General features: G+C 37.8%; 1 protein-coding gene across 1 annotated transcript in view; it reads right to left on the bottom strand.

Annotated features, from left to right (window-relative positions):
* Positions 1–13,594, bottom strand: part of ERMP1 (endoplasmic reticulum metallopeptidase 1) — a 60,579-nt gene that overhangs the window by 29,488 nt on the left and 17,497 nt on the right. The window contains 4 exon segments of the mRNA XM_012813051.2: positions 542–762; positions 1,871–2,083; positions 4,319–4,411; positions 5,092–5,238. Of these exon segments, the coding sequence (XP_012668505.2) occupies positions 542–762; positions 1,871–2,083; positions 4,319–4,411; positions 5,092–5,238 (674 nt within the window).

The raw sequence follows: 13,594 nt of genomic DNA, 5'->3' as shown, positions 1-13,594 counted from the left end.
CCACAACGCCCGGCTATTTTTTGGTTGCAGCCATTATGGTTGTTTGGCAGGTTCGGGGTGGATTCGAACCCACCACCTTAGGTGTATGTGGCTGGCGCCTTAACCACTTGAGCCACAGGCGCCGAGCCATGCTATGTGGTTTTATGACACTGAATGTTAAGTTGTAAACTGCACATAAACTGAGTTACTGGAAAAAAATAAATAAATAACTGGGTGAGCCCAGGAAGGGTTGGTAGATACAAGAGCATATTTACAAACTTATAGCAAATTCAGTAGAGACAGGGGGTTGTGCTAACAAACCTGCTGTCATCGCCAACCTAAACACTGTTAACAACCCAGGTTTATAACCTCATTTGAATTCTGTAACACACACTCAGTAAGAAACTTTCCAGATAAATTAACACAGCGTAGGAGCATTTTCTATAATGATGCTGAATAATTTTTGATAGTTCAAAAGGCCAAATACAATGAATCCCACTTGAGTTTGTTTTTAGTCATCAAAAGCAGCAGAAAGAAATCAATAAATAGGCCTAACACTTACCATGTAATAAAATCTTTTTGCAAGGGTATGTATAAATATTATTTTGGCTACAGCTGCACTTCCATACAGACAAACGGAGACATAAAAGTGGTTATACCATGAGAGAGACTGTCCAATAAGAGAGATGAACACTGCTATAATGAGAACGGTAACAAGGCTAGTAAACCAGCTAATCAGAGTGATGCCAAGTCCACACAAGAAGTCCTTCATGTAGTTATCAGCTAATGAAGAGAAAAACAAAAAGTTGAGATCACTATCTTGATCAAATCAATTATATAACCAGTCAGTAGAACTAAACAAGCAAATGTTTGTTTAGTTCAAAAAAATTCCCCATTTCATATCACTAAAAAGAACTGAAATGTCCTGAGTTTTGTTACACACTAGAACAGGGAAGTATCAAAGAATAATATTCGTGCATTAATGTACACAGTTATGCTATAAGAAATATAATAATAATAATATTCACATAGCATTTATTGTGAGTTGGTGGATACTAAAGATTCAAAGAAATAAATAAGTTCTTCTAAAAACAGTATAAATAGATTCCTTAGTAGGGAAAAAGGTAGTCATTATCTTTATCACCTCTGGGATACTTTGTGTATCAAAATATTAGCTAGAAAGGAAAGTAAAGTTCCACATAAGATACTACTAAAGGACACTAACAGGAAAATAAGGGTATAGGAAAAGTAACTGGTGATAAAGGATTATTTAAATTGCTGCTAACTACAGTAGAACCTCCTTGGTTGACCACCTCCTTACACTGACTACTTCCTTAACTTGACCTAATTTTCATAGCCCAGACATGCACCACATGAATGTATTAGCACAGCAGGCCTAGTTGCTCTTATTGATCACCTCTGTATGTTGACCAGTTTGTTACAGTCCCTTGAACTTACAGAGGTTCCACTGTATTTTATCTTGTAATAGCACATTAACAACTTAGACTCTGAAATACTTCATTCAAGTAGAAACATTTCAAATATAAGGAATCAATTTAACCAAAAGCAGCTCAACCATATTTTAGAATACCGTTTGGCTAGTGGTCCCAAAACTTTTCAGGATCTTTCTTTGAAAGTTAATCTTTACAAACCATTTTTTAATACCTTCCATGTATTTCTATGGAGTGCCTGCATACACAAAAACTGTCTGCTTTACCAAGTATTAATTTAATGCTTATTTAGAAATTTCTTGCAATATTAAGTAAATCTTACTATTATTTTATTAATATTTGTAACTTCCTGGGAAGATATAAGTAAACCAAAATACAAAACTTTAAGCAAATCCTATACTCATGCCAGTTGCCTTTAAGTTTTAAAGGAAAATACTTACTCTTATGTTTAGGCTGCAACAATTTTTTGCCCAGGTATAAAACAACAGCCATCACCACCATGTAGTTTATTATTGAGCCAATACGAGAGGGGTAGGCAATGACAAACAGGCCAAGCACATCAAAAAAGACCATGTTTCCATGTTGATACTTAGAAGAAGAAGCCAGTATATCAGATGTAGCTAGATATTTAAGAACTGCTAAAATATTATCACCTATTAGTAAAAACAAGAAAAAGAAAAAGTTGAATAAACTACTTAAATGTGATCTAGATGTATAACTATTTGAAACAGAAACCATCTACTGTTTACATAAAGAAATAGCTAGAAAGAGTGTGAACAGAAATAACTTTCTACTATCCTACTGCTTTCCCTCACTTTTCTTACTAAATTTCTCAAACATAGTCCATAGCCCCTGCTCTCTTTCCTCCCCACTTAGAAGCTCAGCCAACGGGTCCTTGTCCTTTCCCTGCTAGCAGAACCAGTCTCTATAATTAGTTCTAACTGTACCCTCACTATTGATAAACCCAATGACTATTTCTTAGTTCCCATTCATTTCATACATATTAACTGTACCAGACACCTTTATAGATACCAGAAACTCACTAGTGAACCAAGAGACAAAGGGCTCTCATGAAGTTCATAGACACTGAACTGTTTGTTACAAATGTGTTCAAAGTTAATAAGGAGAGGTAGGAGAGTCTTGGAAAAATATATCATGGGAGACTAATGGAGTTTTTGGAAATCAGTGAAGGATCCTTGAGGAAGTAATATTTATAGAGACTGTCCAGACTGAGAGAACTGTGTAGATGAGGCCCTGGAAAAGGAAAATTCCAAATATACAAAAAAGTCCTGAATGAGGAGAGTATTTAGCAAAGAAGCTAGAGAAATAGTGAAAGTCATATCAGGCAAAACCTGGCACATTACAAGTTTATAATAAATATGTTACACCAATCAATGAATGAACAAGTTTAAACTTTAATGCAGGACCAACAAGAAATCCTAAATGATTTCCATTTCTTGCTGTTCATCCCATTCCTTGCTTTCCCATCTTCCCCAAAGCTCAGTCCTCTACCTTTGCCTCACTCTTCCCAAAAAACTTCCATTCTTCATTCTTGAATTGTTTTCTCTATGCCTTTAATTCCCAAACCCAAATACCTAGGTCTGCCAAGAGCTCTAAAACTGTACCTGTTTTCATCAGGTTAGTTTATAGATCCCCTCCACCTTACAGGTCTAGCAAACTCCTGGCCTCTTCCCCTCTCCATTGCCACTCTGAATGAGGGACACCTTGCCATCACAGTCAATAGCATCACCTTTCCCCAGCCAGTAAAGCAGTAGTTCCCAACCTTCCTAATACCGCGTCCCTTTAATACAGTTTCTTATGTTGTGGTGACCCCTGACCATAAAATTATTTTCGTTGCTACTTCATGAGTAAAGGCTTCTACTAAGTCTTTATATTTTGCTATCATTTTTGCTATCACACATCTGATACAACCCCTCTATCCCACCTGTTAAGTTCCTTACATTTATATTCAAAATGTTTATAGTTTTCCATTTCTCCCCCTTTTGTTTCTATCTTTTGTCAACAACACAGTCCAGGTCCTCACTTTCCCACCTTAAATTACTATCAGAACAACCCTGATTCCTGGCTCTCCTCCTACCATCCACTCCACACTGCATCACCAGACTAACAGCATTAAAAACCATCTTAGTGAGTTCATTCACAGACTCAAGCCTTCGATGATTCTTTATCCTTACAGCATCTTCTTGCTGATTTTAAAGCCTAAAAGTCTACAATTGTCTCAACCCAATATACTTCTACCTCATTCCTCTCTGTTTCTGAAAATACTACTTCCATTCTAGTCTGACAGTCTACTCCCCAACAGCCTCCCACACCAAACACACCATACTCATGCTGTGCTCTTACCTGAAAGTCCACTTTTCCCCACAGATCAAATCATACCAACTCTTTAAGGCTCAGTATCAGACTCATCTCCTCCGACTACTTCAAATCTCTCTAGAAAGCACTTACATTTCCTTTCCTCTGTGTCCTCCTCTGACACCAGACCTATCAACCTCTCATCTGCCTTTAATATCCAACTGTATATCAATGTTACTATTCTCTATACCTGGGCAGCCTGACCAAATATGTCCTGGTGCCACATCCAATTTATAGCTTTCTCTTTGGCCACATTCTTATTGTTCAGCAATCCTACTTTAAGCTGGGGGCAGTTCCCTTTTCATTTCCTCACAGTGAATATTCCTGTGGTCTTATTGCTAAACTAGACTGCAGGACTAAAATTCGAGACCTCAGCTCTCCAATTCCAAACCCCTTGCTTATTCACACTGCATATGGCCTCTCTAATGCACAGGCAACAGAATAGTTATAAATTTATACATCCCTAAAATTTCATCTTACTATGCATCAAAAGTCTAAATTAAAATACCAACCTGCTCTCTGAATGGAATCTGTTAGAATTCTGTCCGCCGTGTCATACTTGGTGTGATAAATGTATCCATTCTCAATAAAAGCTAAGTCTATTCCTAAAACATAAAAAAAAAAAATCATTTTGCTTTAATGATCAACCTTGCTCTATGGTCTATTTGTTTAATGCATTAAATTCCTAACACAAAATTTCAAAGCAGTGGCAAGACGGTTTTGTCACATTTATGCCTAAATTCTCTTCCAAATTCTTACCCAATGTATCTACAGCTAAGATATATAATTCCAAACATAGTGATTAAAGAAGTATACTATTCCAAAAAGAGGCATTACAAGTCACAACAGCAAAGGGTAGGAATATTGAGTTTGGGAGGCCATCAAAACTTTGTTACCTACATTCTTGACAGGCCAAATTTTAACTTCAAATAAGCTATAAGTATAACTCACTGAGATAGCTGGCAAAGCAAGACAACAACAATGAAAGGTCATAGACCCCTGAAGGATCTATTGTCATTTTAGGGGAATGAAGTGCTGAACAGTTTTCCCCTATTCTTCTGTCACATCATAGGGCAAGAAAACGCATTCTAGAAGAGGCAAGCATTTAAATTTCTGGAATTTTAAAAAGGAAATCTTTAGGAATTCTTTAGTGAGTCAGAATGCATAGCTCTCCCATAAAGAATCTGTTCTAAGAAAATGCTGGTGACTCATAAACTTTCAAGAAGTAAAACTTGTTTTTCATAAATTAATGTTGCACAAAAGCCCATAAACATTGAGAAAATACCTGGAATGTTTCCAAAATCCCTATAGATACGGAAGTCAGTATCTGAAGGAATGATGCCACTCTGAAAAACCTCCTGAGCCACCACAGAAGCAAAAGGGTGTTTAGCTGCTGAAACGTAAGCTTGAACCAACCAGGGATTTTCAGGACCTGAAATGAAACATGACAACACCATATAAGGTTAATCTGGTAATTCTGTATACATATTAGTTTTTTTTAACATACTGGAAATAGTAATAGTGATGGTCTGGAAAGAAATTTCTAGAATACATCTTTTAATCCCTTTGATAAATGTGCATCACATTTTTTTTCATTTTTAAAGATAACTTTATTAATGGCTTTTTTTCATGTATACATTGATGCATTTATGAGGTACAACATGCTGATTTCACATAGAATTAGGAACGCTTACATTGCACTGGTTAATATATACCTCATCTCGTTTACTCAGAGTCTCTAACCAAAACTCTGAAAGGGGCCTGTGTTAAGGTTGTAGGAGATAAGCCACAACTACAAAGCCTAGTGCTTTATTAAGGGGCTATCCCTACTACCTGGGAACCCCAATTCAATTTCACCCTACCAGTTCTAATAACCAAAGGGTGGAAAATAAACATGGTGCAGAGCCAACAGAAGAACTCTGGCAACATGAATAATCAGAGTAGATCAACCCCCCACCCAAATGACAAAGGAGATACAACTGAAGATGCCATGCATAGACAAATGGCAGCAATGTCAGAAATCAAATTCAGAATATGGATTGCAAATAAGATAAATAGAATAGAAGAAACAATAGATATTGAATTCCAAAGAGTAGTTCTAAAGTTGTCTCAAAGACAAAGTCACCAAAGATATGGACATAATGAGAAAGACATAGCAGAGCTCAAGGAAATGAAAACGTTAGTTGAGGAGCTCCAAAATACAGTAGAATCCCTCAGTAATAGAGGTGACCAGGCAGAAAGATCTCTGAAACTGAAGGCAAAGCTTCTGAATGTTCCCAGACACTCAAAGAGGCAGACAAACGGAGAACAAAAACTGATCATTCCTTGAGAGAGCTGTGGAATCACTCCAAAAGATCAAACATCCGTCTTATAGGAATTCCCAAAGGAGAAAAGAATGGTCCTAAAGGTACAGATGTTCTACTCCAAGACATTTTGGAGGAGAATTTCCCAAGCATTGCAAGAGATACAGAACTTTAGATAGCAGACAGTTTCAGAACCCTAGCAAGATTCAATCCAAATAAAGCATCTCCTACACACATTGTGATTAACTTTGCCAAAGTTAAGATGAAGGAGAAAACTCTGCAAGCAGCCAGTTGTAAGAAAAGCATCACCTACAAAGGGAGAAGTATCAGAATGACTGCAGATCTCTCAGCTGAAACATTTCAAGCCAGAAGAAGATGCCATCAACCTTTAATCTCTTAAAACAAAACAACTTCGAGCCCAGGATCCTGTATCCAGCTAAACTGAGTTTCATTTGTGATGGAGAAATCAAATACTTTTAATGACACACACATGTTGAAGAAATTTGCCATAACTAAACCAGCTCTCCAGGATATTCCCAGACCCATCCTCCATAATGACCAGCGCAATGCTCTATCTCCAAACTAAACTCACCCAGAAATTTTTGAATAAAACCCAACTTCCACAGTGGTGAAAGGATTAAAAATGTCCACTGGATGCCTGCCCGAAAATCATGACACCCAAAACACAACCAGGCTTATCAATTCTCTCAATTAATGTGAATCGTTTAAACTGTCCTCTAAAGAGGACCAAGCTGGCTGACTGGATACATAAACTTAGACCAGATATCTGCTCTATACAAGAATCTCACCTTACCTTACCTTAAAGGATAAAAATAGACTCAGGGTGAAGGGATGGACTTGTATAATACCGGCAAATGGAAACCAGAAAAAAGCAGGGGTTGCAATTTTAGTAGCAGATACAATGGGCTTTAAACCAACAAAGATAAAGAAAGATAAAAAGGTCACTCGTTATTTGTCAAGGGAAACATCCAACATGAAGAGATTTCAATAATTAACATTTATGCACCCTACCAGAATGCTCCTCAATTCATAAAGCAGACCCTAATGGATATGAACAACTTGATATCTTCCTTCACTATGATAGTTGGAGATTTTAACACCCCTTTGACAATTTTGGATAGACCCTCCAAGAAGAAAGTAAAGAAAGAAACATTAGACTTAAACCTGACCATAGAACAAATGGACTTTACAGACCTCTACAGAACATTTCACACTAATAAAACTGAATATACATTCTTCTCATCAGCCCATGGGTCATCCTCCAAAATAGACCATATCTAGGACACAAGTCTAACCTCAGCAAATTTAAAAGTGTAGGAATTATTCCTTATATCTTCTCGGACCACCATGGAACAAAAGTTGAACTCAACAGCAACAGGAATCCTCATACTGAAACAAAGTTATGTAAACTAAATAATCTTAGGCTGAATGATAGTTGAGTCAAAGACAAAATTAAGAAGAAAATCATCAAATTTTTGGAGCAAAATGATAATGAAGACACAAATTATCAAAACCTATGGGATACTGCAAAGGCAGTTCTAAGAGGGAAATTTAAAGCATTGGAAGCCTTCATCAAGAGAATGGAAAGAGAGGAAGCCAACAACTTAATGGATCATCTCAAGCAACCAGAAAAAGAAGAACATTCCAACCCCAAACCCAGCAGAAGAAAAGAAATAACCAAAGTTAGGGCAGAATTAAAAGAAATTGAAAACAAAAAAATCATTCAGAACATCAACAAAATAAAAGGTGGTTTTTTTGAAAAGATTAACAAAATTGATAAAGCTTTGGCCATCCTAACCAGAAATAGAAAAGTAAAATCTCTGATATCATCTATCAGAAATGATAAAGGAGAAATAACAGATAATTCAGAAATTTAAAAAAATCCTCAATGATTACTACAAAACATTCCCAGAAATATGAAAACCTGAAGGAAATGGACCAATACCTAGAAGCACGCCTCCTTTCTAGACTCAACCAGAAAGAATTAGAAATCTTGAATAGACCCATATCAATCACTGAAATAGCATCAACAATACAAAATCTCCCAAAAAAGAAAAGTCCAGGACCAGATGGCTTCACATCTGAATTCTATCAAACCTTTCAAGAGGAACTAGTACCTTTATTATACAACGTTTTCCAAAGCATAGGAAAAAAAAGAATACTTCCCAACACATTCTATGAAGCAAATATCACCCTGATACCCAAAACAGGAAAGGATTCCAACAAAGAAAGAAAATTATAGACCAATATCATTAATGAATATCGATGCAGAAATATTCAATAAGATCTTAGCAAGCATAATTCAAGAACATATCAAAAAAAAATTATACACCAGCTCAGCGCCTGTGGCTCAAGCGGCTAAGGCGCCAGCCACATACACCTAAGGTGGCGGGTTCGAATCCCCAGCCCGGGCCCGCCAAACAATGATGGTTGCAACCAAAAAATGGCCGGGCGTTGTGGCGGGCGCCTGTGGTCCCAGCTACTTGGGAGGCTGAGGCAGGAGACTCGCTTGAGCCCAGGAGTTGGAGGTTGCTGTGAGCTGTGATGCCATGGCACTCTACCCAGGGTGACAGCTTGAGGCTCTGTCTCAAAAAAAAAAAAATTATACACCATGATCAAGTTGGTTTTATTCCAGGGTTACCAACCCTGTGACATACACAAATCTATAAATACAATACATCACATCAGTAAAATAAAAACAAAGACCATATGATTCTCTCAATTGACGCAGAAAAAGCCTATGATAATATCCAGCATCCTTTCATGATTAGAACACTTAAGAAAATAAGCACAGAAGGGACAGTTCTTAAACTGATAGAGGCCATCTACAGCAAATCCACAGCCAATATCATATTGAATGGAGTAAAATTGAAAACATTTCCACGCAGATCAGGAACCAGGTAAGGATACCCACTATCTTCACTGCTATTCAACATAGTAATGGAAGTCTTAGCTATCACAATCAGGCAAGAGAAGGCGATCAAGGGTATCCAAATAGGGTTAGAGGAGATCAAACTCTCACTCTTCGCTGATCATGTGATCCTATACCTGGAAAACCCCAGGGACTCAACTTCAAAACTCTTAGAAGTGATCAAAGAATACAGTAGCATCTCAGGATACAAAATAATACAAGTCAGTAGCTTTTATATATGCCAACCATAGTCAAGCTGAAAATATAGTCAAGGACTGATTCCTTTTACAATAGTGCCAAAGAAGATGAAATATCTGGGAATTTATCTAACAAAGGATGCGACAGATGTCTATAAAGGGAACTATGAAACACTGCGAAAAGAAATAGCTGAAGATGTTAACAAATGGAAAAGCATACCATGCTCATGGCTAGGGAGAAACAACATTGTTAAAATGTCCATACTACCCAAAGCAATCCACAGATTTAATACAATCCCTATTAAAGCATCACTATCATATTTTAAAGAACTTGAAAAAATAGTACTTCATTTTATATGGAATCAGAAAAAAACTCAAATAGCAAATACATTACTCAGAAATAAGAACAAATCAGGAGGTATTACATTACCAGACTTCAGGCTATATTATAAATCTATAGTGATCAAAACAGCATGGTACTGGCACAAAAACAGAGTCATAGATTTATGGAACAGAAGAGAAAATCAAGAGATGAACCCAGCTACTTATCATCGTTTGATCTTTGACAAGCCTATCAAAAATATTGGGGGGAAAGTGGGGGAAAGACTCCCTATTTAACCAATGGTGCTGGATGAACTGGCTGGCGACCTGTACAAGACTAAAACTGGATCCCCACTGTTCACCATTAACAAAAATTGATTCTCACTGGATAAAAGATTTAAACTTAAGACACGGGCTCGGCGCCTATAGCTCAACGGGCTAAGGCGCCAGCCACGTACACCTAAGGTGGCGGGTTCGAATCCCCAGCCCGGACCCGCCAAACAACAATGACGGCTGCAACCAAAAAAATAGCCGGGCGTTGTGGCGGGCGCCTGTGGTCCCAGCTACTTGGGAGGCGGAGGCAGGAGACTCGCTTGAGCCCAGGAGTGGGAGGTTGCTGTGAGCTGTAATGCCACGGCACTCTGCCCAGGGGGATAGCTTGAGGCTCTGTCTCAAAAAAAAAAAAAAAAAAAACTTAAGACATGAAACTATAAAAATATTATAAGAGAGTGCAGGGAAAACAACACTTGAAGAAATTGGCCTAGGAGAATATTTTATGAGGAGGACCCCCCAAGCAATTGAAACAACACCAAAAATATATTACTGGGTTCTGATCAAACTAAAAAGCTTTTGCACAGCCAAGAGCACAGTAAGTAAAGCAAAGAGACAGACCTCAGAATGGGAGAAGATTTTTGCAGGTTATGCTTCCAACAAAGGTCTGATAACTAGAATCTACAGAGAATTCAAACTAATCAATGAGAAAAGAACAAATAACCCCATTTCTATGTGGGCAAGAGACTTAAACAGAAACTTCTCTGATAAATACAGGCACATGGCCTACAAACACATGAAAAAATGCTCATTATCCTTAATCATCAGAAGAAATGCAAATCAAAACCACTATGAGATATCATCTAACTGCAGTAAGATTAGCCCACTTCACAAAATCCCAAAACTACAGATGTTGGCGTGGATGCAGAGAGAAGGGAATGCTTCTACACTGCTGGTGGGAATGCAAGCTAATACGGCCTTTTTGGAAAGAAGTCTGGAGAACACTCAAAGAACTAAAAGTAAACCTACTGTTCAATCCTGTAATTCCTCTACTAGGTATATACCCAGATGATCAAAAATTATTTTACAACAAAGACATTTGTACCAGAATGTTTACTGCAGCCCAATTCATAACAGCCAAGACATGGAAACAGCCCAAGTGCCCATCCACCCATGAATGGATTAACAAATTGTGGTATATGTACACCACAGAATACTATGCAGCCATAAAGAAAGATGGAGACTTCACATCTTTTATGTTTACCTGGATGGAGCTAGAACATATTCTTCAAAGTAAAGTATCTCAAGAATGGAAAAAAAAGTATCCAAAATACTCAATACTACTATGAAATCAATATATAATCACCTACACATTCATATGAATGGCAAAACATAACTATAGTCCAGAAAGTATAAGGGAAGAGGAGAGGGGAGGAGTGGGGGGAAATGGGAGGAGGAAGAGTCTTTGGGGGGAACCTCACCTAATGTGCATGATGTAATGGTACATTTCAAAACTGTTAAGAAATGAGTGTAATTGTGATGGATATGTTACTTAGTTCAACGTAAGCATTTCACATTGTATATCGAAGCAGTACCCTGAACCCTATAAATGCATCATTGTACAAAGTTATGATTTAATAAAAAAAAAATAAATTTAAAAAATAAATAAAAATATTAAGACCACTGAAAGTCAGAAAAAGACATATTAAGCTTATTTGGTGTGTTAAAACTGTCAAATATGAATTGGTGGTTAATTTTCTATGGAGTATGTTTATATATACATATATTATAAAATAAAAAATAAAATAAAGTTCAAATACAGGCAAAATTAAATCTACCACGATACAACTCAGTATCGTTCTAACCTTTTAGAGGAAGAATGACTGGGAAAGCCCACAAGGGAGGCTTCTGGGGTACTGGTCATATTTTCTACCTTGATCCGGGTGATGGTTACATGATTAATATTCCATTTGTAAAAACCCACTAAGCTGAACACTAAGCACCCTGAGCTTTACTTGTATTACAACAAAAGAGATTAAACAAAAATACTAAAGATAATATTTAAAATTCCTTTTATGCATTGAAATACTTGAGAAATAAGAAATACTTGAGAAAAATGTTAAATACATAAGAAATACTTGAGAAAAATGTTAAAACCCACTGGTAGGAAAAAGGAAATAAGAAATACTTGAGAAAAATGTTAAATACATAAGGAATACTTGAGAAAAATGTTAAAACCCACTGGTAGGAAAAGGTTTTTTATAGCTTTAAATATCTGCTACCTGGCCTTTACCCTTACAGATTCTCCCCCTGGATGGGATGTCCCAGCTCTGTTCCAGCCTCTCAATCATCAACAGAAGCCTGCAAATTGTGAAAAGGCCAATTATGGCTGTAAAAAGAGAGGCTGGGAGACCTATCAGCTCCTGAATAAGATACACTCCACAAAATAAACAAAGCAAAGGGAGCCCTTTAAATGAGAAGTTACAGACCTAAAGATTTTAGGTTATGGCTATTAATCTAGCAGGTACTAACAGCATCCCAATTTTATACAGGTGAGGAACTAAAGCTTGGAGTAACTATATGACTTGTCCAAGGTTCCATGTGTAGTGCTACAGCTGAGGTTCTGAGGTTTGACCTTAGGTCATCTAACTACAAAGCCTGTGCTCTTCATCATTACCCTATCCTACCTCCCCCAGAAAGCTTTAAGTTTTCTTATAGAGAGAGATGGCAAGCAGATATGGAAACATTTTCAATTTGCATTCTTTCTTCTGCCATGATATAAATTCTATGACGTTTCCGTTCCTCATGGGTTCACTTCTCCTTTTTTCCCCCCAACCTATTTCAGAGGCAATTCATTTCTTCTTCTTCTTTTTTTTTTGGGGGGGGGGGCGCAGAGTCTCATCCTGGTGCCCTCAGTAGAGGGCTGTAGCCTCACAGTTCATAGCAACATCAAACTCTTGGGATCAAGAAATCCTCTTGCCTCAGCCTCCTGAGTAGCTGGGACTACAGGCACCTGCCACAACACCCAGCTATATTTAGAGATGGGGTCTCACTCTTGGTCAGTTTGGTCTCAAACTCCTGAGCGCCAGCAATCCACTCACCTCAGCCTCCCACAGTGCTAAGATTACAGGCGTGAGTCACTGCACCTGGCCCCATTCATTTCTTCTTAAAGATAAGCCCCATCTTTTTTAATGCAAGGATATGGGCATATATAAGGGGAAGATTTGAGTACCAAAAATAAAAAGTCAAAGCTCCAGAGAAAAAGCAGACCCAACTTAACAGATCCACAGCATCATTTCCACTGCTCTACTTCCTTCCGTCTTTAGTTGGTGGCATCAGCACACACAAACAAAAACGAGGAACTAATAAAGGAGACTGAGAATAAAGGGTGAGTATTATTATGGAAGCTAAGTGAGATGGGACCTGAAAACTGACCACTGAATTACAAATGTGATGTTTACAAGAGCAGTTGTAGTGCAGTGGAGGCTAAAGGCTGTCTAGAACTGGTTCAAGAATCTAAGTAAAGGCATTTGAGACTATCACTATATTACAGTATGAGCCATTCTTGCAGAATTTTCCAGTGGAGGGTCAGAGAAGTGAGAGTAAAAGTGATTTTCTTTAAGATGGGAGAAAAGCATAATGATGCCAAAGATTAGAAAAACTAATGATGGCTCGGCGCCTATAGCTCAACCGGCTAAGGCGCCAGCCACGTACACCTAAGGTGGCGGGTTCGAATCCCCAGCCCGGACCTGCCAAACAACAATG

The sequence above is a fragment of the Otolemur garnettii genome, unplaced genomic scaffold, assembly GCF_000181295.1.
Source record: "Otolemur garnettii isolate 467f Iridium unplaced genomic scaffold, OtoGar3 scaffold00006, whole genome shotgun sequence".
In the NCBI taxonomy this organism is placed as follows: domain Eukaryota; kingdom Metazoa; phylum Chordata; class Mammalia; order Primates; family Galagidae; genus Otolemur; species Otolemur garnettii.
Note: the sequence above shows the minus strand (reverse complement) of the source record. Positions and strands in the feature narration are given on the sequence as shown.